Raw genomic sequence first — 24,307 nt, forward strand, 5'->3', positions numbered from 1 at the left:
AACTTAAAATCAAAATGTTTATTAGAGTGTTGTACAAAAGTGTTTCCAGTCATAAAACGCGTATTACAAATCATCGGGAGGGAAAACAGAACAGGACCACACATTTGGCATGCATCTTCTTAAAAACCACCGACAGCCTCGGAGATCCAGTCCCTTGTTCCTGCAGCCCCATTTCTTTGCAAGGTGTGCCGACTCTCCAGCGATGCAGGGACTTGGCTCTTAAGTAGCAACCTCCATGAGGGCTGCCGTCCCACTCCGTTATTTTTAATATTAACAGAACCTCTGCGGTTTGAGGTGTACATAAAAACAAACCCAATACAAACCTATTCTGAGATGGCTGCATGATCAAGTCCTAGGTCAGACCCTCCTTGGAGCCGAGAGTGTTATCCCCAGCACCCTGCCCTCCCTAACCCCAGCCCTGCAAGCCCAGGAGGCCCCCCACTTCCCTCATCGAAAGCTGGCCGAAGTGGTTTCTCTCTAGATCTCCACATTTCAAGAAAGGGACTGTACTCGGGGTCATGTGATATGGGCTTATCCAAAAGAATCATGTTTGCGCAAGTGGCATAAAGTTAAGCCTGTCTGAGGACAAGTACAAATTCTGCTTCCCAGGCCACAGTCACGCATTACAAATTGGATTCAGCTGTGTTTCCAAATACTTGCTTACTAACGACCACCATCAGTTAACACCAGTCACCACTGGCCACCCAGCCCACCTATCCCCACCAGCCAGGGGCACCCTCGGCAGGTGCCTGGACTATCCCAGCCAGTGAACGAGGCTCTGTTTGGGGTAGGAAGCAAGACGCTGCAGGGCACATGCAGGCCTGTGGATGAGCTTCCGGGCAAGAGCGCTGCCCAGCCCATCTGGACTTGTGGGGAGCCCACTCTTCCTTTGAGCCTAGGGAATCTCAGGCCCAAATTCCACCAACCAGCTTAGGCTCCAGGAACACGGAAGGAGGGGTTGAGCCCAGGCAGGCTTTCCCCTCCAGAACCTCCTGAAACATCAAAGCCAGCATATCAGGCCCACATGGTTTCTGCCCTACCAGTGGGGAGGGGAGCCACGCAGCTTCAGGAGGCCCTGGTAAACCAACATGGAGCACAGATGTGTCACGAGGTCTGGGCCTTGCCCCAGGAAGTGTTTGGGTGACACACACCTCCTTGTACCAAGAGCACTGTGCCCAGGGAACTTAGGGTCACCATGGTGAGCCCACTACTAGAAGCAGGAGGTGGCCAGCAAATGCCAGATGCAGGAGCAGCACCGGCTGTTCCTGGCCTGGGACTCAGCCTTGGCTTCCTCCTCACCACCAGCAATCCCCGAGGAAGGCAGACACGGAGGGGGCGCAGAGCAGAAGCAAAGGAAGATGGGGGGCGCCCAGGGCAAGCAGAGCTATTTTGCAAGCACTCCCTATCACCCCTGGGGGGGGCCAGGGACACCCCTCCGCCCAGGGGACAGCACACACCCATGGCTCAGTGCGGCATCGTTAAGACTTGAGCTGCGCTTTCTGAAGGGAGTCTGCCGTTTGGGGGCTTGGAGCCTGCCCTTGGACCCTGATGTGGGATCCCAGCGATCTGCGTACTGACCAATGTAAAAAAATAAATATCCATTAAAAAAATAACTTCTGTGTATCTGAGTAGGAGGGGCGTCAACGGAAATGCAGATGCAGGCGAGGTCAGTGGGGGGCCTAGCAGCTAGGGGGGCAGGGGCTGGGAGCTCCGGAGCCATCGATTTAGGGGCCAACTGGCATTTGCACATCTGAGAAACACCACTTCAGCGAGGAAGCTACAGATGGAAACTACGGGATGGGCGTGTGTGTGTGTGTGTGTGTGTGTGTATGTGTGTACGTCCAGGCTAGGGGAGAGGTGGTGCTGCTCAGCCCACGCTACATGGACCAGGGGAGCTGGGCAGCGGGGAAGGAAGCGAGGTCACCCTAAGCCAGCGTCCCGCAGGCGGTGTCACAGCTGGCTGTGTTCTGTGAGGACATGTGTTCTGAAACGTGGGGTATGTGTGTCTGAGGTCACTGAGGTGGCCTGTCCCATCTGCTCCCTCAGACAGTACCCTCTCTGATGACCTCGGCGTCAAGTCTAAGAGTGGTCTGTCCCTCATCCCGGTGTCCTCCCCTCCTGCCCTGTGGGAGCTGCAGCGTTAGGGACCACAGAAAGCTCCTGAACCAAGGCCCTGAAGTGTGACGGTCAGGCAGCCAAGGGTGGAATCTCAGGCGACCCCCAGCCTGGAGAATGGCCCGATGGTCAGGCAGAGAAACCCCATCTGCCACCCCAGCCGACAAAGCGGTGGCGACAAGGAGCCCTGGGAGGCCAGGCCAGGCGGCAAACACTTGCCCCACTGCGTCCCAGCTGCTTCAACACCTGACCCAGAGACGCTGACACAGAGCAACGGAACTCGGCAGGCTTGTTTATAACCCCTGCGCCCCCTTCCCAGGCCATAACCTGGGTCCTGAATTTGGTTTTCAAAAGCTTAAAAGCAGAAATGAGAATATTGAATCCCTTAACAGTTTCAGACTCTGTCTACCTCAAGGCCCAAGGGGCCTGTCCCTGCCCCCTCCTAGCCCCCAGCAGGGTCCCCAGCCTGACCCACCTATCTCCCTTTTAGCCTGTAGGTTCCTGGCCCTGGGCCTCGAATTCAACCAGGTGGTAAAATGGGGCGAACAGTGCCCCCCGGACAGCGGTGATGGAGGGAGGGTCTGAGGAACCAAAGACGACAAAGATCCAGAGACCCCTCCCATGTCCTGGCAGTTGCTTAAAAATTCTCTAGAAATGTATCAAGGACTAAAGAAAGCCAATGATATAAAAATAATTTTCAGTGGCTCTGGGTAAAGAGAAAGACGCGTAGACAGGGAGTGTTCCGTTCACATCACGCGGCAGCCCCTAGAGGTGGTCCTCGGATCCCCCTGGAACGAAGGAACGTGGCTGTGGTTAGGGGGAGTCCTGGAGGCCAGCAGGAGGCTGGGCACCCCACCCAGGGCCCGTGAGGGAGAAAATGGGCTGGGCCACCCCAGAAAGTTCTACTCCCCACCAGATGGCAGTCAGCGGCTTCAGCTATGACCGTCTCTACTTCCAGAACTTTTCTGCCTTCATTATCTCAACTGAGCTACAGTGCTCATCACACTGTCCTGCTCGCCACTGTTCCTCTCGTCACACTGTCCCGCTCGTCACACTGCTGTTTCAGAAACCAGGAGTCTTACAATGTATACAATTAATAGGATTGTCATTCTTCATCTTTCTCCCAAAAGCCGTATTTAACACCACCAGTATCTTAGGGCACAGGCGATGTGGTGATGGACAGCGTGCAGAGAGCCGAGGGCCCCGTGCTGCCCACAGGGGCCAGGGCATAGACAGCGAGCCAGAACGTGTGTGCAGGTGTGTGTGTGCGGGTGTGTATATCTGTGTGGGGTGTACACACGGGTGGGAACAGTGTGTGTGTCTGTGTGTGTGTAGGGGATGTGGCGTGCGAGTGTATATGTGTGAATGAGGATACGTGGTCAGATATGGATGTCTGTGAGTTGGGGGTGTGCATGTGTAGCTGAGTGTACATGTGAGCACGCGTATATATGGTGTCTATTCATGTAAGCGTGTGTGTATACAGGTTTGTGTGGGTTGGGATCTGTGTGTATATGGGTATGTGTGTATCTCTGTACACGTAAGTGTGTGTGCGCGTGCAGATGTATGCGGCGGGCGTGCAAGGGCACGGGGCCTCTACCTGTTGGTGTGTGTGTGTGTGTGTATGTGGGCGTGCATACACGGATGTGTGTACGTGTGGGTGTATGCGGTGGTGGTGAGCGGGCATGGGGCCTCTACCTGTTGGTGGAAAAGATCCTCCTCGCCGAACTCGGCCTCCTCTTCCTCCTCCTCCCCATTCTCGGTCTCCCGCACCGAGGACTGCGTCACGGTTCTTATCGCCACCTCCTGTTTCAGACAACAGCACTGGGCACTCCACCCCTGAGGGCCACCCCGGGCAGGGCTGGGCAGGGCACCCCACCAGAGGGCCACCCCGGGTAGGGCTGGGCACCCCATCCCAGAGGGCCATCCCGGGTAGGGCTGGGCAGGGCACCCCATCCCAGAGGGCCATCCCAGGCAGGGCTGGGCAGGGCACCCCACCTCTGAGGGCCACCCCCAGGCAGGGCTGGACTAGCCAGTGGAGCACGTTGTGGAGTCCGGCAGCTCTGTACAAGCCCTGCTGTGCACGCAGGTGGCCAGGCAGGGCCCAGGGTCCACCTGGACTCCAGCAGCCAGGTTGGACATGGGAGGGCTAGCAGTGAGCAGGCCCACAGACAGGTGAAGGGTGCTATGGCCACACCTCCCTGCCTCCCGCCCAGCCGCATACCCACCTCTCCGTCAGCATTGACCAGGATGGTCCGGAAGCTCGTGCCTGTGCCCCAGCTGTTCTGGCTCTTCCACACGAGCGTGGCAGGAGGACTGTGTGCCACCCCCGCCCCTGCGGCCCACACCTGAGGATACAGGAAGGGCCCCCGGTCAGTGTCCCCTGCCATGCAGCCCTTCCACACCCAAGGTGTTTAATCCTTTTGGCCATTCTCAGGTCCAGGAATTGTGGTGCCCAGTGTACAGATAAAGAGGCTGAGGTTCAGGGTGCTGAAGGGCTCCAAATAGGGCCGAGCTGGGGTCTCAAAGGCAGCTTGTTGGGTGCCAAGGTCCATACTTGTCACTACCGCTCCCTGTCCAGATGGCCTGAATTCCACCCCTGCCTTCACCATAGGGCCCTGGCAGGTCATACAGGTTCTCTGTGCCTCAGTTTCCTCTTTGGGACATGAAGGACTTGGAGGGTCCCAGATGGCAGCGGCTCACACTGCCTTGATGATGGCCTGGGTCCTGCCACTGAGCCCCATCCTGCCTATTCCACCGACCACCTCATAGCCTGTGACCTGTGTGGCTGTCACCAATGTCACCTCCCACATCCCCAGTGGTGGCCCCTTTCGGCTACCGTCTCCGAGCCCAGCAACCATCCTACCTCCCACCACAACCACCCACTACAGTCCACAGCCCACACCACCTACCGTGACCGTCTGTCCAGCCCGAAGAACGTACTTGGGAGTGAACTTGTAGGCGATTTCATCCCCTTCTACCACCTGCCTCTTGATCCTCCAGTTACCCAGAGACTGGTCCTGGGACAGACAGACGGACGGCTCCGTGAACCCCGACCCTGCAGCCCACCTCCCCCACGATGCCCCCCCCCCCGAGACCGGTCCTGGGACGGACAGTTCCGTGTAGCCAGACCCCGCAGCCCAACCCCTCCACGGTGGCCTCCCCCAGAGACTGGTCCTGGGACAGAAGGCTCCGTGAACCCAGACCCTGCAGCCCACCTTCCCCACAGTGGCCCCCCAGAGACTGGTCCTGGGACAGACAGACGGCTCCGTGAACCCAGACCCTGCAGCCCACCTCCCCCACAGTGCCCCCCCACCCCGAGACTGGTCCTGCAAGAGAAAAAACACAGCTCTGTGAACCCAGACCCCGCAGCCCACCTTCCCCACGGTGGCCCCCCAGAGACTGGTCCTGAAAAGGACAAACACAGCTCCATGTAGCCAGACCCCCATGGCCCACCCACAGTGGCCCTCCCAGAGACTGTCCTGGAAAAGATGGACACAGGCTCCCATGAGCCCAGATCTCCTGCCCTCCTCCCCCAATGGCGGCCCCCCAAAGACCGGTCCTGGAAGAGAGACATGGCTCCCCTATAGCCAGACCCCACGGCCCACACCCCCATGGTGGACCCCAGAGACCAGTTCTGGAAGAGACTGACATGGGGCTCCTGTGAACCCAGACCCCGTGGCCCAACCACCCACAGTGGACCCCAGAGGCCGGTCCTGGAAGTGACCAACACGGGGCTCCCGTGAACCCAGACCCCACGGGGGACCCCAGAGACCAGTCCTGGAAGAGACGACTCAGGGCTCCCATGAAGCCAGACCTGTGGCGGCCCCTCCGCCGCAAGGAGCCCTGACCTTGTTTGAGTTGTTCTTCAGCTGCACGAACTTGCCCTCCAGGTTGATGTCCTCGATGCTGATGCTGCCGGTGGCCGACGCCTGCTGCGCCAGTTGGAAGCTGCTGGCGCTGCTGGAGCTGCCACCAGTGCCGATGCCGCTCGAGCCCGAGCCCAGCGCCTCCTCCACCTCCAGCCGCTTCCGCTTGCTGCGGCCCGGGCGCCCCGCGGTGGACATGCTGCTGCTGCTGCTGCTGGAGGTGGCCCGGGAGATGGTCACCCGCGAGGACGGGCTGGGGGACAGCTTCAGCCTGTGGGGACGAGGCGACGTCACTGGTGGGTAGCAGGAGCCACCACCCGGCCGGCCCAGCCCCTCTCTCACCCCATCTCCTGCGGCCCCACCTCTCCTCCTCGCCCTCCAGCAGCTTGCGGTAGGCACTGATCTCCACGTCCAGGGCCAGCTTCACATCCAGCAGCTCCTGGTACTCGGCCAGCTGCTGCTGCATCATGTCCCGCATCTCCGTCATCTCCCGCTCCTTGGCATCCAGCATCTTCCGGAACCTGTCCCTCTCCCCGGCTATCGTCTCCTCCAGCTCCCGGATCCGGTCCTCAGCTGCACTGGCCTGGGGGGGTGTGGCGATAGGTCAGGTCTGACAGACCCAGGGGGCTGCAACAACCGGCCGGGGCCAAAGGACGGAAGGGAAGGGCACCTGCCAGTCACCACAGCATGGAGTCACCAGGAACCATCTGACACTGGGGGGACACGCCTCATCAACCACTCAGGGCAGGGGTCCGTGACCTCCTGGGGGGCCCCATGGGGGAGACCCTCAGGGTTACCTGCTTCTGGAGGCTGGAGAGCTGGTAGCTGAGGGACTCAACCCGCACGCGGGCCTCCTTCAGCTCCTCGCGGGCCGCACTGGCTGCCTTATCATTCTGGTCAGAGCTCAGCTTGGCGTTCTCCAGCTGCGGGGGCAAGATGGGTGGTCAGGGGTACCGCCCTGAGGGAGGGGACAAAGGTCTGCCTCCCATGCCCACCTTGGCCTGGTAGGTCTGCTTCATCTGGTCCAGCACACCCCTCCAACCACCCGCCCACATCCCCCCGCCTGCCTACACACCCCACCTGTGCCCACCTTGGCTTGGCAGGTCTGCTCCAGCCACACTTGCTTATCCAGCCCCTACCCAAGTCCCCCCGCCCGCGCCCACCTTGGCCTGGTAGGTCTGCTCCAGCTCCAGCCGGTAGAGCCGCACTTGCTCATCATGCTGGCTGCGCAGCTCCTCCAGTGCCTGAGCCATCTTGAAGTCATAATCCTGCTGCCGGCTGCTGTCCACCTCCACCAGCTGGCGCTCATGCCGCCGTCGCGTCTCTCGCACCTCCTAAGGGACAGGCCCGAGCCCGTGAGGTGGCCCCAGGCCCGGAAGAGGGTAAGGCAGGGCAGAAAAGGGGGCTGGGCATGACCACCCTTACTGGGCTGTGTCCAGTCCACCCCTGGGCTTGACCCAGGCACAGAATGACTGCTGGGAATCACCTGGTCACTCGTTCATGGGCCACCAACTGACACCCACACGTTCACAGCAGCACAACTCACGATCACTGGGAAGTGGAAATAACCCAAATGCCCATCCATGGATGATGGAGAAACACAATGTGGTCCCCCCACACAGTAGGGTACTGCTCAGCTGTAATAAGGAATAAGGCTCTGACACACGGTCCAACATGGATGAAGCTCAGAAACATGGTGCTCGGTGAGAGAAGCCAGGCACAAAGAGACAAGTGCTGTCTGATTCCATCGATGTGAAATGTTCAGAACAGGCAAATCCATAGAGACAGGGAGTTAGTGGTTGCCTAGAGGATGGCAGAGGGGGCATCAGGAGTGACTGCTAATGCTACGGGGTTTCTTTTTAGAGTGATGGAATGGTCTGGAATTAGACAGTGGTGATGGTTGATCAACTCTAAACATATTAAAAACACTGAATTGTATACTTTAAAGGGCGGGCTTTGTGATATGTCCATTTTATAGCAACAGAGCCATTATTTAGAAGAAAAAGGAATGAAGGAAAGAATTACTGGATGAACCTTTGCCAGGTACCAAGGGACAGCAGAGATCCAGCCTCAGGACAGGGGTGGATGTGACAGTGACACCGGTGCCGAAATGAACCAGCTAATGGGAACGGAAGCCCAGTCCTCAGGGTGCTGTCCTGCTCTGCAGAGACTTGGAGAACAGCCTACTGGCGGCACGTGTGCCATAAGAGAAGCTGGCCCAACCTCCGGGAGGCCAAGAGCGAGTGGCAGGAGGGCCAAGTGCAGAGCAGATGGTGGCCCCATAGGTCTCAGGAAGGGGCGGGAAACCTTCATTTTCTATCACAGAGATCCAGTCACATGTTACTTGTGCAATTGGTTTATAAAAACAATAACCCACCTTTATGGTGCCCCTCATGGCTCCATGCGTCATACTCTTCATGACACCCCTCACGGTTTTCCTCCGGGAACTCCTCACAGTTTCTCTCATTGGCCCCTTCAAGGAGCCCTTCCTGGGTTTCCTCATGGGTCTCTTCACAGGTCCCTTCTTGGGTCCCATCATGGTTTTCTTCACAGGTCTCTTCATGGGTCCCTTCACAGGCTCCCTCACAGGCTGTTCCTTCATGGGTTTCTTAAGGGGTCTCCTCAAGGGTCTCTTCACAGGTTCCCCCTCAGGGTCCTTCATAGGTTCCCTCAAGGGTCTCTTCATGGTTTGCCTCTTGGGATTCTTCAAGGGATCCCCCTCAGGGTTCTTCATGGGCCCCCTCAAGAGTTCCTTCACAGGTTTCCCCTCAAGGTCCTTCACAGGTTCTCCCTTGGGTTCCTTCACAGGTTTTCCCTCAGGGTCCTTCACAGTTTCCCAGTTAGGTTTTCTCATAGGTTCCTTCGGGGGTCCCTTCAAGAGTCTCTTTCTCTCGGGGTTCGTAATGGGTTTCTCCTCAGGTGCCTTCACAGGTTCCCTCTCAGGGTCCTTCACGAGTTCCCTCCAAGGTCTCTTCACAGGTTTTCCCTCAGGGTCCTTCACAGGTTCCTTCTCAGGGTCCTTCACGGGTTCCCTCCAAGGTCTCTTCACAGGTTCCCTCTCAGCGTCCTTCACAGGTTCCCCCTTGGAGTCCTTCACAGGGTCCTTCACAGATTCACTCTTGGGATTCTTCACAGGCTCCCTCTCGGGGTCCTTCACAGATTCACTCTCAAGATCCATCACAGGTTCCCTCTCAGGGTCCTTCATGGGTTTCCTCAAAGGTCTGTTCATGGGTTTTTCCTCGGGATTCTTCACAGGTTTCTCCTTGGGGTCCTTCACTGATTCCCCCTCGAGGTCCTTCACAGATTCCCCAATATCCTTCATAAGGTCCCCCTTGGGGTCCTTCACAGGTTTCCCCTCGGATTCCTTCATAGGGTCCTTCACGGATTCACTCTCAGGATCCTTCACAGGTTCCCTCTCGGGGTCCTTCATGGGTTTCCCCTCGGGGTTCTTCACAGGTTCCCCCTCAATATCCTTCACAGGTTCCCCCTTGGAGTCCTTCACAGGATTCTTCATAGGTTTCCACAAAGGTCTCTTCAGGAGTTTCTCCTTGGGATCTTTCACAGAGTCTTCTGGAGGTTCTCTCAAGGGTCCCTGCCTGCGTTCCTTCAGAGACTCCTTCACGGGCTCCCCCTCGGGTTCCTGCATAGCCCTGCTCACAGCCTCCTCCCCGACTGCTCCCACTGGGCTTGGCCGAAGCCGAGAGCTACTCCTCAGCTGCACTGGCATCCTGCCGGCGGGCAGCTCTCCCGGGCAGTGACTGCCCGAAGGGCCCGTCCTACCCCAGGGGTTCTGTTCTGGGCTGTGATGACACAATGGGCTCTATGACGGGCCCAGGCGAGGGCTGGGGGCCGTGGTTCCCCCACCAAGAGGGGACCCAGAGATGCCAGGGCTCCTATGCCACGGCACAGAAACTCCAGGTCCACCAGCCAGGGACCCCCGGTCACTCCCAAACACCCCCAAGGGGCCAGAGGCCCACAGAGAGCAGAAAGTCATAGGTGGGAGAAGGCAGCTCGGAGGGGAGCTAGAGAAGGCCCAGGAAGCTGGGACACAGGCGGGCCTTGCCTCTCCCTCTGATAGGGAGACCCCTGTAGTGGGCTGAATGGTGCCCCCCTAAAGACATGTCCATGTCTTCACCTCGGGAACCTGAATGCGGCCTTATTGGAAAAAGGGTCTTTGCAAATGGGATTAGGTGATGGATCTTGTGATGAGGAAATCATCCCGGATTATCTGGGTGGGCCCTACATCCAATGGCCAGTGTCACAGGAGACACAAGACCACCTGATGACTGGAGTGATGCAAACACAAGCCACAAACACCTGAGGCCACCAGAAGCTGGGAGAGGCAAGGAAGGACCTCCCTTCAAGCCCCCGAGGGAGCGCGCAGGCCTATTGACACCTTCATCTCAGACTCTAGTGTGCAGAACTGAGAGAGGATGAAGCTCTGCTGTCTGAGCCCCGCGTCTGTGTCACTCACATGGCCCTGGGCTGAGGGCGGCCCCGGACACTCACCTCCTCAAACACGTTCTTGCGGAAGTCCAGCTCCTCCTGCAGGCTCTGGCAGCGGTTCTCCAGGTCCACGCGCATTAGCGTCTCCTTCTCCAGCTGCTTTTTGGCCACAGCATGGCCATCCTCTGCCTAGATGACACCAGGTGACACACTGAGAGGACAGCATGTCTGCTGGACCCTGCCCAGCTCCTCAGGCCACCCCCTCCACACACCATACTCGGCCCCATGGTGAGGGCCCCATCTCCAACTGGGGTGGACACCAGGTGCCGCCCAACTTACCTTGGCTAACTGGGCCCGCAGCTCGGCCACATCGCTCTCAAGGCTGCGCTTGTCACTGAGGGCGGCGGCCAGCTCCGCCTCGCTGCGGTGGAACAGGGCCTCCAGGTCCTTGACCCGACCCTGGGCCACCATGAGCTCACCCTCCCGCTTCTTGGCGCTAGAAGGCAAGAGGGCCAGTGAACTGGGCGCATGGCACAGGCAGCCATCCCGGAGACGCGGAGGGCCTCAGAGCCCGTGCAGGTCACCCGACTGCAAACTCAGCCTGGTCTTGTGAACCAGGACCACCACTGGTTCATCGGGGGTGACACTGTCCCATGTTGCCTGCCAAGGCAGAAACTGGCGCTTCACTCACCCTGAGGAAACCACCCACCGGCAAACCCTGAGGCTCAGGGAACTCAAGGCCTGGTGATTTTAGACATGAGAGACATCCTTTACGGAGAATGTTGATTTTTACTAACAAATTTAGCACCCTCATCCACTGATAGCGGGAATGCAAGGAGGTGCGACTACCGTAGAAAACAGCGTGGTGGTTCCTCAAAGAGCTGAACGTAGAATTACCATAGGACTCAGCAATTCCACTCCTGGTATGTACACAAGAGATTTGAAAGCAAGTACTCAAGTAGATACAGAAACCCTGTTGTGAGCAGTGGTTAGGGGCTAGGCCAGCTAAGCAAAAGCTCAGCAGTTTGGATCCACCAGGTGCTCCTTGGAAACTATGGGGCAATTCTACTCCGTCCTACAGGGTCGCTGTGAGTCAGAATCGACTCAATGGCAACAGGTTTGTTTTTTTCCCAAACAGCCAACGTTCACTGCAGTGCTGTTCACAATGACCAAAAGGTGGAAACAACCCACGTGTCCATCCACAGATGACGGATAAACACGATGTGCTCCATCCATGCAATGGAATACTATTCAGCCGTAAAAGGGAATAACGCACTGACACACACTACAACGTTATCATGGATTGAATTGTGTCCCCCAAAAATATGTGTCAGCCTGGCTAGGCCATGGATCCCAGTACTGAGCAACTGTCACCCACTTTGTGGTATTGTGTAATTACCCTCTACTTTATGTGCTGTAAACCCTAAACCTCTATACGTGAATAAAGCTTGATTTGTGCAGGGTGTATCCTGAGTCACACCCTCACTAAAGGAAGTGACTCAAGTCATAGCCTTAAGTCCCAGCCTTACTCAAGTTACACTCTTGCTTGAGTCACACTTTTTATTGTACAAGAGATAAAAGGAGAGAGAAGCAAGCAGAGAAGGGAGTGACCTAACTACCACCAAGAAAAAAGAGCCAGGAGCAGAACACGTCCTTTGGACTCAGGGTCCCTGTGCTGAGAAGCTACTAGACCCAGGGGAAAACTGAAGCCAAGACTCACAAAGATCTCCAAGGAACACTGGGCCCACAGATACTGAGAGGGAACAAAGATCTTCCCCCAAGACATAATGGTCTAACTGGGACTACAAGGACCCCGCAGGCCATGGTCCCTAGACCTTCTGTTAGCCCAAGACAGGAGCCATTTCCAAAGCCAACTCTTCAGACAGGGATTGGACTGGACTGTAAGATAGAAAATGATACTGGTGAAAAGTGAGCTTCTTGGATCAAGTAGACACATGATGTTTTGTGAGCAGCTCCTGTCTGGAGGGGAGATGAGAAGGCAGAGGGAGACAGAAGCTGGCTGAGTGGATACAGAAATACAGGGTGGAGAGGAGTGTGCTGCCTCATTGGGGGAGAGCACCTAGGCGTATACAGCAAGGTGTATATAAGGTTTTGTATGAGAGACTAACTTGATTTGTAAACTCTCACTTAAAGCATAATAAAAATTAAAAAAAGAAAATAAAGTACACAGAAAAAATAAAAAAAAGATCTTCCCTCAGAACCGACAGAGGTAGAAAGCCTTCCCCTAGAGCTGGCTCCCTGAATTTGGACTTCTAGCCTCCTAAAGCATGAGAAAATAAACTCGTTAGAGCCACCCACTTGTGGTAGCTCTGTTATAGCAGCATTACATAACTAAGACAGACACGGGTGAACCCTGAAAGCATTGTGCTCAGTGAGAGAAACCAGACACAGAACGACAGATATCGTATGATCCCACTGAGGGGAAAGTTTTGGAAACGGATAGTGCTGACAGTTACAGCATGGTGAACACAATGAACATCACCAAACTGCAGGCTTAAAAATGGTTAAGATGGTAGACTTTAGTTTCCCCTCAATAAAAAAGTATCATTTACTGAAGTCACAAATGCTCTCCAACGTTTACGATTTCAAATAACACACACTCAGGTTCTGTAACACACGAATGTCCATGCTGTGGACTTAGGTTCTTGAACGCACGTAACGGACTTCTGACCGAGTTGGAAGGGAACATGGAGAGGTGAAGGGTCGCTTCTCAAAGCTTCTCAGTATGTGTTTAAACATGGCAGAGTACTCAGTTTGCGAACGGGGAGAGAGAGACGCATCCTGTAACCTGAGAACTGTCACACAAGAAAGAGTTGGAAACGAATATAAAAAAAAGTCTAAACAAAATCCCATTGGATTCATTCCCACCTGTTGGAAAGAGCCCACTGTGTTTCCACTAATAAGCCTGCCTAGTAGTGAACAAGCGGGGGTACTGCTCTGGCTGTGACCGTTGGCCTCGGGATGCACCTGCAGACCAGGCATGGTTGAGAAGCTGGATGCCATGTGGGGGGATGAGCTGGGATGGGTGGCCCTACCTGGTCCCTGGGGACCCTGGCTGACAGCCCACCAGTGGTCCATTACTGGAGCCAGGACCATGCAGGTGGGCAGGGTGAACGGGCCCACTTGGGAGGTGGCCTCTTGGCAAAGGGAAGCCAGCACTGTCCAGGGAAGCCACTCGGGCCTGGTGGAGCCTGGGGCTGATAGAGGGTGTCCAGAGGGAGGAGGGCTGGACACCCACCCACCATTCACTGGGGGCCACTCTGAGGTTCAGACCCCGGCAGAGCCTCCTAACATTGCGGGGCCTGTTCCTCACCTCCTGGTGACCAGGTGCAGGGGGCAGGTGGCAGCACCTCCTCAAGCACTCCAGGACAGAAAGGCCTTTTGCAGCTCCCGCCAGCAGGGGCAGCGGCACCCACAGACACGCTCTGCAAGCGTGGGACAGGTCGAATGTGCACTTGAGGACTTGGGGAGTGTCTGCAACACTCCAGTCCTTTCCTGCTCTGGGAGGGCTCTTAGGGGAAGACTGGGAGCCAAGGAGCCCCCTGTTCTCTAAGTGCTGAGACCAGCGACAGTCAGAAAGAAAAAGCGTGTCCACAGGAAGGGCACCAGCGGCCATCGTGTTGATTCCAACTCCTGGCAACCCTGTGTGTGTGTCAGAGTAGAGCTAGGCTGCCGTTTTCAATGGCTGATTTTCCGGAAGTAGATGGCCAGGCCTTTCTTCCGAGGTGTCTCTGGGTGGATATGAACCTCCAACCTTTCAGTTAGCAGCCAAGCACATTCACCGTGTGCACCACCCACGGACTCCAGGCAGAGTGCAGAAAGCCGAGTCTAGACTAAAGCCTTAAATAAAAGGTACAGCCTAGAGGTTCACATCATTCTACCCGCTGTCTTTTGATCCCACGTTCCTTTTGTTGTTGCTATTGTTTTAAACGTCAGCCTGCAAAACTGCACCCAGAGTTGGGGGTCCCTCCTCAAGGCCAGCGGGGAGAGCTGTGTCTGACACCGTAGGAGGCTGTCAGAGTGAACAGTGCCGTCAGCTGCCGTGGGGTCAGCCCCAGCTCATGGCGACCCCACACACAACAGAACAAGACACTGCCTGTCCTGCCCCACCCCCATCATCGGTCGTGGACCGGACCCTTGAGATCCACAGGGTTTTCATTGGCTGATTTTTGGCAACAGGTCACCAGGCCTTTCTTCCTGGTCCCTCTTAGTCTGGAAGCTCTGCTGAAACCTGCTCAGCATCACAGCGACACGCAGGCCTCCACTGACAGCCGGGTGGCAGGTGCACATGAGGTGCACGGGCTGGGAATGGAACCGGGGTCTCTCATACGGAGGGTGGGGATTCTACCACTGGACCACCACCACCCTCGCCACTGAACAACAAAGGGACAGCCAAAATAACCGGGGGCAGACACTGGTTAAACCCATCAGGTGCTGGGCTGTCCCAGCAGGCAGGACAGAGCTGCTTCATAAAGGACACCTGAGGACAGGGATGTGCCCACAAGAGGCCTAGGGTGTCGCAAGGCTCAGTGTCTGGCAGTCACCAGGCCTGGTTCAGGTGAGGGCCCCTGGATTGGACAGTGCCCCCCAGTGGGAGACTCTCACCTCTTGTTGGCCTCCTCCAGCTCAGCTCTCAGCTTCCCGATCTCAATCTGCAGCCGGGCGCGCTCCCGGGCTGTCTCATCCAAGACCCGGCGGGCGTCCGCCAGCTCCGACTCGTACAGCGCTTTGATGCCGCTCACCTGAGGGGACATGAATCGAGGGGGAGTGACAGGCCAAGACACGAGTCTTTCCGAGAAGGGCGCACCCTGTGGCCACGCTGCTGGGTGCCGTCCACAGGCCAGTCCTTGTACAACCCCCAGGACAGGCTCTTCACACGGGCGGGAGAAGTTCGCACGCGAACACAGTCCCAACGCGGCACGGTGAGATGTACTGGCGTTCTCACCCGTCCCTGTGAGTGTAGGCTGTGTGGAAATAGGGCCTTGCAGATGTTACTGCTGGGTTAACAGGAGGTCACACTGGAGCAGGGCGGGTCCCAATCCCAGGGGTGGTGAACTTATAAAACAGGACAGGCACAGGGGAGGACGGCCATGTGAAGATGCAGCCACAAGCCAAGGGTTGGCAGGGGCCACCAGAAGCTGGGAGAGGTAAGGGTCTTCCCCTAGAGCCTCTGGAAGGAGCGTGGCCCTGCGACACCCTGCCTCCCAACGCCAGGCCTCCAGAGCTGAGAATGAAGCCCCTCCTCTGTGGTACTCTGTCACGGTAGCCCCAGGACACTCGGCCAGGGGCTTCTGGGCCCCCTCTTCCGACTCACGGCCCTCAAAGGGTCATCGGCCCCTGGTGGAAGGCGGGAGGGGCAGTCACCCTGGATAGCCACAGCGACAGCCACCCATCTTCTCCGCTGTGAACCTTCCAGAATGACATGTCCTCTTCCCAACCAGCTCACAGAGCAGGCAGTGCCACAGCGTGAGGGAGCCCAAAGCTGCCTCAGGCAGCACCCCCATCTCCACCCACTTGATGCCAGCATGCCCTCCTATGGAGTGACAACCAAACTGCTCTTTTGGAGGTGGTGCCTCTTACAATTGAGGACGGTGACAGGGCACTGATTTATGGGGGGCCACCTCTAGGGACCCTGCCTTCCTCTCCCCCATCAAGTGCTCCTGGGGGTCCCACGGCCAGGCTGGGCCACCCACTGCAAGGCCCAGCTCAGGCTTCACCCTTCCCTCGCCCACACCCAGCACCCACCCTGTCTGTCCTACCTACCCCACAAGGAGGGAGGGAACGGACCTGGCTCACCAGCCGTGGCCCAGGCCAGCAGGACAGGCGTTCTAGGTGTCCCCTCCCCCAAGCCGGGCCAGCAGCTGACAACTGTGCCCACGTGCCATCTGCTAGCCCTGCAGCTCCCCCTCGGCACAGCTGCCCCGTCCCACAGGGGCTGGGCCAGCCGGGGCAGCTCAGGACAAGTGGCACCTGGGAGTTGAGTGCCCTCATCCGGGCAGCTGGCGAACACACTGGCTCAGGGCCGCCGGGATGAGGGGATCCATGCCTGAGCCAGCCACCACGCGTGCTAATAGTAAGCACAGCGCGTTGAGTGTCGAGTGCCTTACACCATGCACACACGGCCCCCCACAGCAGCCCTCACAGGGACCCCAGCCTGGCCTACCTCAGACACAAGAGTCTATTAACCCTGGACACTTCCTCACCTGCTGAGACCCCACCAGCTCCGTCCTGTTCTCACCTGGCCCTCCCACGCAGCGGTCGCTGCCTCCCTCCCAGGTCATCATGTCCACCAGGAGTGCCCTCACGGTTCTCAGCAGCCTTCCTGCCCCACCCTCAGCATGGGGCCACACACATAATGTGCCTAAAAACATCTGGAGCCCCAGCACCCTGCGATGGTGCGGCCGCTGTCCAAAGTCTGCGAGTTCCTCTGCTGCTTAGACACGGAGTTACCACGTGGCCCCACAATTCCGCTCCTAGGTACCTCCCCAGACAGGGAAACACATGTCCACACAAAAACCCGTCCACCAGTGTTCACAGCAGCATCAGTCGCAATCGCCAAAAAGTACTAACACCCAAGTGTCCATCAACAGATGAGTGAAAACACCCAGTGAGGCCCACCCACACAATACTACTTATACATCGCCAAGTCGTCAAGAACCAGGGAAGCCCGAGAACCTGTCACTGCCCAGGGGAGCCTGAGGAGACGTGACGACTGAATGTCCTGCGCGTCCTGGTGGGGTTCAGGGGCAGGAAACAGACGTTGGGGAAAGCTGAGGAGATCTGAACAGAGTGAGGACCTGAGTTAACATAAGGTACCAGCGTTGCTGGGCCTGGTCGTCGATTCTGACTCACAGCGGCGACCCTGTATTACAAAGAACTGCCCCATAGGGTTTTCCAGGCTGTAATTTTTATGGAAGCAGACAGCCAAGTCTTTCTCTTGCTGAGCCGCGGGGTGGTTCTAACCACCGACCTTTCGGAGTGCTGTGGTACCACCATGGCTCCTAATGTACCAATACTGGGCCGTTACCTGTGATAGACAGACCACGCTCATGTATGACGTTAACAAGGAAAACGGGCGTGGGGTACATGGGACTCCCTGTACCTCCCTCCTGAACTGCCTATAAATCTAAAACTGTTCTAAAGCAGCAAGTTTACTAGTTAAAAAACATATTGTTTATCTTGATGACTGAGTTTTTCTGGTACCTCCTTAAATTCTTGTCCCAGGTGAATGCCCCACCAGCCTCACCCCAGTCCTGGCCCTGCTCCTGGGCCGTCCTCTCTGCAATTCCGGGGAGTCTTGTTTAAAGTTCTTAAGCTCTTCTGGCAGTATGCTGGGTTCCCGTGTGTGTGCATGTGTATATGAGCGCACACTCACACATGTACCCGTCTCTCTTGTTTAATAAGGCCGTTAGTTATCTAGAGCCAGACTAGGCAAACCCCAGCCCACCACCTGCTTTTGTCCAGCCTACAAGCCCAGAATGGTTTCTACATTTTTAAAGAGCTGGGCAGGGGTGGGATGGAGGCGGCAAATGTTTTACGAAGCAGGCAGATGACATGAAGTTCAAATCCAGTGTGTATAAACAAAGCTTTATTGGCACACCGCCACACCCGTTCACCTCCGTATCATCTATAGCTGGTTTCTCTATAACAAAGTTGAGTGGTTTCTACAGAGATTGGCTGGCCCGCAAAGCAGAAAATATCAACTCCCTGGCTCTTTGCCAAGTCCCTGGGTGGCACAAACAGTTTGTGATCGTCTGCTAATCTCAAGTTGGCAGTCCAAACGTGTTCAGTGGTCCTGTGGAAGGAAAGGCCTGGCAATCTGCTTCGTAAAGATTATAGCCAAGGCTGCCTCCTTTGCCTTGAGGCCGGAAGAACCGGATGGCTACCATCAGGGAATATTTTGATCAGAAGGGAGGAAATGCAGAACAGAACGTCAAGTTCTCATGGACTTTCTGGAGCTACGGAGGCTGGATGAACCCCCAAAACTACTGCCCTGAAATAATCTTTAAGCCTTAAACCAAATAATCCTCTGAAGTCATCTTAAAACCATGGTTCAGCTTACCTAGTAAAGGATGCCTGCCTTGAGCATTGCGCTTTTCTAAGACCTATCTGTGTGGGATCAAACTGACAACAGCAATTCGGAAGACTAGATGGGCAACTCGGGGGGCAGCGGGTTTATGTTAATGGGGAAGAACGACTAGAAAAGGAGGGCGAGGATGGCTGCACAACTTGAAAAATGTAATCAATGTCACTGAATCATACATGAGAAACTGATGTATGTTTTTGCTACGTATATTCATAACAAAAAACATTAACACATCAACAAATAAATGAAATAAACAAAGATTACGGTCAAGAGAACCCCAGGGGACAGTTCCACTCTGCACACACGGGCTTGCCGTGAAGAGGAATGACCCCACGGCAACTCACAACAACAAGAACGGGCACTTCACGGAGAAAGTGTGCCGACCCCCGACCTATGGCATCGCAATGATTTGGCAAGGCCTTGCCTGGAAGGTGCCTAGACTAACACTGTCTCACAAAGACTCTTCCGCCCCTTCAGACAGGTGTGTTGTTGGCGGGCAGCTGGTTGCTGCACACGCTTGAGCGTCACAGCAGGGACTAGGGCACACAAGTGGGGAGTAAGAGCGTGGGCCCAGTGCCAACACAAGGAATCCCAACAACTGTGCTCACACATACGGGCCAGGCAGGGAGAGGCGAGGTTTCGGGTGGCAGAGCTGGCCTTTCCCCAGGGTCCTGCCTGCACACTGGCTGGCAGACGTCCCCTGGGGGAGAACCATGGCTCTGAGGCCAGGTGTGTGTGCCGTCCTGCAGCATGGGGACCTGCCTGCGTACTGGCTGGGAGACTTCTCCTGGGGGAGACCTGCCCAGGCACCATCTCAGGTGCCACTTCTGCCCTCGAGCTTCCTGGGCCCAGCCCTGAGGGACAGCAGGGCCCTGTCCTGCAGGCAGCAATAGGACACCGGGGCGGGGGATGGGAGAGAAAGAAAAGACACATCTCCTCCCCTTTGAACTGAAAACCTGTGTGCGCTGTGACAGGCTCCCCAAAGAGGAACCCCCCTGTCCCCAGCCCTCAGAGCCTCACACCTGGGCAGGTGCAAGCACAGGGCCTCCAGCCCCGCTCCTACCCACCCCTACCCAGCAGCCGGTGACCTTGCTTGTTATGGGGTAAACTGCATCCCCCAGAAAGATATGCTAAGCCCTAAACCCAGCACCTGGGAACCCGGCCTTGTTTGGAAATAGGGTCTTCACAGGTGTCATCAGTTAATTAACAGGTAGTCTCACTGGAGTAGGGTGGGCCCTAATCCTATATGACTGGTCCCCTAATACAAGAGACACAGAGACAGGGAAGGAAGGCCGTGTGAAGATGCAGCTACAAGCCAAGGAGCCCCGGGACCACGGGAGCTGGGAGAGACCAGGATGGAGCCTGCCCTAGAGCCTTCAGAGGGAGCGTGCCCTGCGACGCCCTGACCTCAGGCTCCTGGTCCCCAGAACTGGGAGGTATAACTTTCTGTGCTTACTCGACGGCCAGCTTGTGATATTTTCCGACGGCAGGAAATGAGTACATTTCTCAAGCATAAATCTGGCCAGTTCCCAAACGCCCCGCGGAACATCAGCACGTGGCCACTCACCACGGCACTGTGCAGACACCAAGCGAGAGACCAACTAATGCCAAATGGTGAGGCTCTAGAATCCACATGCGGTCCTGGCGTGGGGCACGAGTACATATGGAAGAGAAAACGTTAACGGACAGGAAGAAGGGGGCAAGCCACGCACCCCGTGGGTGGGCACCCCCTGCACCTGAATTGAAGTTTTATCACAAGCCTGCGCTACGCTCATAAGATTTTAAACGACATTTTCAAAGCATTCCTTAACAACAGGCTCTACGACACTGTCTCTCTTCCCATCCCTCAGCGCTGCTGACAGTGGGGACGATTGCTCTCTGGGGTGGGGTGTCCTGTGCACTGCAGGGGTTAACAAGCAGCATCCCTGGCCTCCACCCACTGGATGCCAGTAGCACTCACTCCCAGTTGTGATACCCACAACTGTCCCAGACATCATCCAGTGTCCCCTGGAGGCAGAATCAACCAGGTCGGGACCCCTGGGTTAGGGGATTCCACTGACCCCCAAGAGACTCTGCATCCCATAATCAGACCTACTGACATCCTAGGACGATGTCCACATTTAAATCCACACACTGAGTGGGGAGGAGAGAGGAGGGACGTCACAGGACCTGGGAGGTCCCCTGGTTTACTCTGTCTAATCCACTGGGAGTTTATTCTGGTGTATGGCGTGAGCAGAGATCCAACTCAATGTTTTTCCCCAAATAATTAACACAGGGTTTTGCCACCACTAAGGAGCCCTGGTGGCAAAGTGGTTAAGCGTTCAGCTGCCAACCGAAAGGTCAACAGTTCGAATCCACCAGCCACTCCTTGGAAACCCTATGGGGCATTTCTACCCTACCCTACAGGGTCACTATAAGTCTGAATCAACTGGATGTTAATGGGTTTTTTAATGGGTGGACATGTGAGGCCTGACTGTTCTCTGGGGTGGGCTGTCCTGTGCACCACAGGGTGCTGGCAGCATCCCTGGCCTCCACCCACTTGATGCCAGTAGCACCCCCCCAAGTAGCGACAACCACAAATGTCCCCAGACACGGCACAGTGTCCCTTGGAGGCAAACTCCCACAGGTGAGAAGTGTTGCTCTGCAGTTAAATGCCAGCTCTTCTGCATGACACACCTGTGTCCCTCCCAGCTGCCGCCACCTCCCAGGCCCCTCCTGATGCTTCCCGCCCACCCTCTCCAATGCCTGCCAGGTCTTGAACCTCGCCCTGCCCACCTGTCCATCAAGGCCACTGGGGGTCACTCCCTGGATTCAGCCCACACTGACCACCCCGACGGTCCCAGCGTCCCCTCCCACCCCCAGAAGGTTAGTGGCTCTTTCACTTACCCTTGAGAGAGGGTTTATCACTGCTCCCAGTGCTCACGGCTCCTGGGGCTCACACACTGGTCCACTGCCCTGGCTGCCCCACCAGCAGCATACCCACACTAATGGTCCCCATGACTGGGGACAACAAGACAGGAGCAAAACTATCAGCTGCTCAGGAGCCCCCCAGGTCCCAAAGGGGCAGGTATAGGCCCACAGCTCGGCTTCCCTTGCTCCTGCTAAGCCCCAGGTTATCTGCATTTCAGCAAGTCTCAGGAATAAATAACGCCACCGCCCAGACGGGGCGAGTTCACACTCAGGTTCACGCACCGTCTGGGACAGGAGCTTCCTGGGCCCTCCCAGCCAGCCCCATTTGCAGCTGGGATGAGGAGGCAGCCATACGCTGAGGCCGGGCAGTTGTACCACCATTGTACAGGCAGCAAAACCGAGGCCTGCAGGGGCTGTGGTAGCCGCCCACAGTGATGCAGCCCAGAAAGAGGGAGACACGGAGTTTGAATCCAAGCCGGCACCAGCCACAAGGACCTTCTCCCTCTGCACACACAAGCTGCGTTGAGGGAGCCCCTTCTTGGCCTGGCACTCAGCACAGCAAGGACAGAAGTGACGGAGCCCTTCTGGCGCCTGTCTGTTATTTTACCACCTTATTTTATAAACACTGTACCGGCCTACTCATTTCAGCCCCACAAACAAAACTCGAGATTGAGATGATTGCTCTTTTAAGACAGGGATCAGAGAGATTAAGGGGCTTGCCCAAGGTCACACAGAGAGAAAACTGCTCTCTGAGAGGCCCCTTCTCTCAGAGGCTCACTGGCAGGTCACCCACTGTCCTGATGGGGAAGCCGAGACTTGGGGTGGTCAGTCTTGGTGCCTCATCTGGCTCTGGGGTTGTATATTCCCAAGAAAATGTCACATTCTCGTGGAATTGTTTCTGGAGCCAGGGAGGCTAGATGAACCTTCCTCCCCCCACAAAAAAATCAATGGGGGAGGAACAACCTGGTGGGTTCTTCTCTCAGCCCCCTTCATTCTGAGGATGGGTCGGGCAAGAGAATGGCCTGGGGGATCAGGCTCCTGGCTGTGCCCCTGCCGGTCCCCACCCAGGGTCCCCACCCAGGACCCGAGACACACCCACCCTCAAACTCCCTTAGGGGGCGGGGCTCTCCTAGCCCCTTCTCCCTCAGCCAGCAGTGAATCCCTAGGGCTCGCCTGGAGCCCCAAAACTTCTCGCTGGATCCTCAGCACCTCAAAACTATCCCTCCCCTCACATCCTTCCAGCAGGGCCTACCCAGCTCCTGCCCCTCTGTCATGGACGTCCCTCAGGCCCAACTGAGGGCCTCCCAGATTTCCCTTGGGACCCCTGAGGCATCAGACCCACTCCCTGGGACCCCCATTACCCCCAGCCCCCACCCCAGTTACCAACTCCCCAGAATTCAACACAGGACCCCTCCAGAGTTCCACGGAGAACTGAGACGTGACCCTCCCCAGGGAGGCTCCCAAGACCCGCCCCTCCTCACCTCACGACCCCCCCCAAAGGGTCTGAGCCCCTCAGGCTCCTCAAAGACCAGAGATCGCCCCAAATTTCCCCCTCAGACAACCAAACACACCCAGGCTCATCCCCGAAAACGCGCCACTCCCTTAGGGGCGGGGCCTACCCTTGCCCACACCCTCTAAGAGGGGGTCCGGGGTTCTCAAGATCTCCTTGGTATCCTATCACCGACAAGGCACATCCAAGACTGCACCCGCTCAATCGGGGGCCTCGAAATCCCCTGGGGATCCCTCGGAGGACAGGGCCTGTCTCAGTGAGCACCCCTCACTCAGGCTTCCCCTAGGGCCACTGAGAACCACTCGGAGGTCGGAGACCACTCCAGTCTGTACTTCTCATTCTGGGGCCCGCAAGATGCCCTGGGGGCACCTCGGAGGGCAGGGCCTGCCTCAGTGTGCACCCCTCACTCAGGCACCACCCCAGGTCCCTGGGACCCCCAGCCGGCACCCCTCACCAAGGGGCCCCCGAGATTCCCTGGGAACCCCCGGTCTGCACCCCTCGCTCAGGGACCACCCCACGTCACCTGGGACCCCTGTCTGTAACCCTCACCAGGGGCCCCTGAGATTCTCTAGGAGCCTCACTCTGAACCCCTCACCAGGGGCCACCCCAGATCCCCTAGGGTCCCCGGTCTGCACCCCTCACCAAGGGGCCTCCGACATTCCCCAGCAATCTCAGTCTGCACCCCCCACCAGGGGCCACCCCACACCCCCTGGGGCCCCTGTCTGCATCCCTCACCAAGGGTCCCCCAACATTCCCCAGGAATCTCAGTCTGCACCCCTCACGGGGGCCCCTGACATTCCCCGGGGACCTCGGTCTGCACCCCGGCTCCGGGGCCACCCCACACCCCGGGGACCCCTGTCTGCACCCCTCTCCAGGGGGCCCCGTCCTACCTCGCGCGTGGTCACCTCCTCCTTCTCCGAGATCTTGAGCAGCAGCCGGTCGTTCTCCAGCTCGAGCGCGCGGACGCGGTCGATGTAGTGCGCCAGGCGGTCATTGAGCTCCCGCAGCTCCTCCTTCTCCTGCAGCCGCGACAGGCGCGTGGGCGACAGCGGCGTGGCGGGCCCGCCGCCCGCGCGGGTGGACAGCGGCGTGGCCATAGCGGCGGCGGCGTTGGCGGCGGGGCTCGGGCTGTGCTCACGACGGCGGCGCGCGGCTCCGCGGGCTCATTCAATCCGGCGCCGCCGAGGCCAAGATGGCGCCGCTCGCCGCCCGCCCGCGCGCCGCGCCACGGCGCCAGGCAGCCTGGGAGTTGTAGTCCGGCCGCCGGTGCATCTCGCGCGGGGCATCGCGGAAGTTGTAGTTTCCTGCCCCGGCGTTGTAAAGGCGTGGAGTCCAGAGCCAACCCACCAGATC

General features: G+C 57.4%; 1 protein-coding gene across 1 annotated transcript; it reads right to left on the reverse strand.

Annotated features, from left to right (window-relative positions):
* Positions 1 to 3: 3 nt before the first annotated feature.
* Positions 4 to 24,066, reverse strand: LMNB2 (lamin B2). Its single transcript, XM_064280210.1, has 12 exons — positions 23,845 to 24,066; positions 15,054 to 15,190; positions 10,767 to 10,923; positions 10,491 to 10,616; positions 7,145 to 7,315; positions 6,779 to 6,904; positions 6,344 to 6,564; positions 5,964 to 6,252; positions 5,025 to 5,132; positions 4,341 to 4,460; positions 3,811 to 3,918; positions 4 to 2,903 (listed from the first exon to the last, which is right to left on the reverse strand). Exons 1-12 carry the CDS (start codon positions 24,049 to 24,051, stop codon positions 2,862 to 2,864), a joined length of 1,812 nt encoding a protein of 603 aa, XP_064136280.1. The 5' UTR covers positions 24,052 to 24,066; the 3' UTR covers positions 4 to 2,861.
* Between the last annotated feature and the right edge of the window lie 241 nt (positions 24,067 to 24,307).

Source organism: Loxodonta africana, chromosome 3 (assembly GCF_030014295.1).
Source record: "Loxodonta africana isolate mLoxAfr1 chromosome 3, mLoxAfr1.hap2, whole genome shotgun sequence".
NCBI classification, from domain to species: domain Eukaryota; kingdom Metazoa; phylum Chordata; class Mammalia; order Proboscidea; family Elephantidae; genus Loxodonta; species Loxodonta africana.

Coding starts and splice junctions, on each gene's coding strand:
- LMNB2 (XM_064280210.1), bottom strand. CDS start 24,051: ATGGCCACGCCGCTGTCCACCCGCGCGGGCGGCGGGCCCGCCACGCCG. Junction 10,617..10,766: donor TGCGGGCCCAGTTAGCCAAG/GTAAGTTGGGCG, acceptor GGTGTCATCTAG/GCAGAGGATGGCCATGCTGT. Junction 3,919..4,340: donor TGGTCAATGCTGACGGAGAG/GTGGGTATGCGG, acceptor TGTCTGAAACAG/GAGGTGGCGATAAGAACCGT.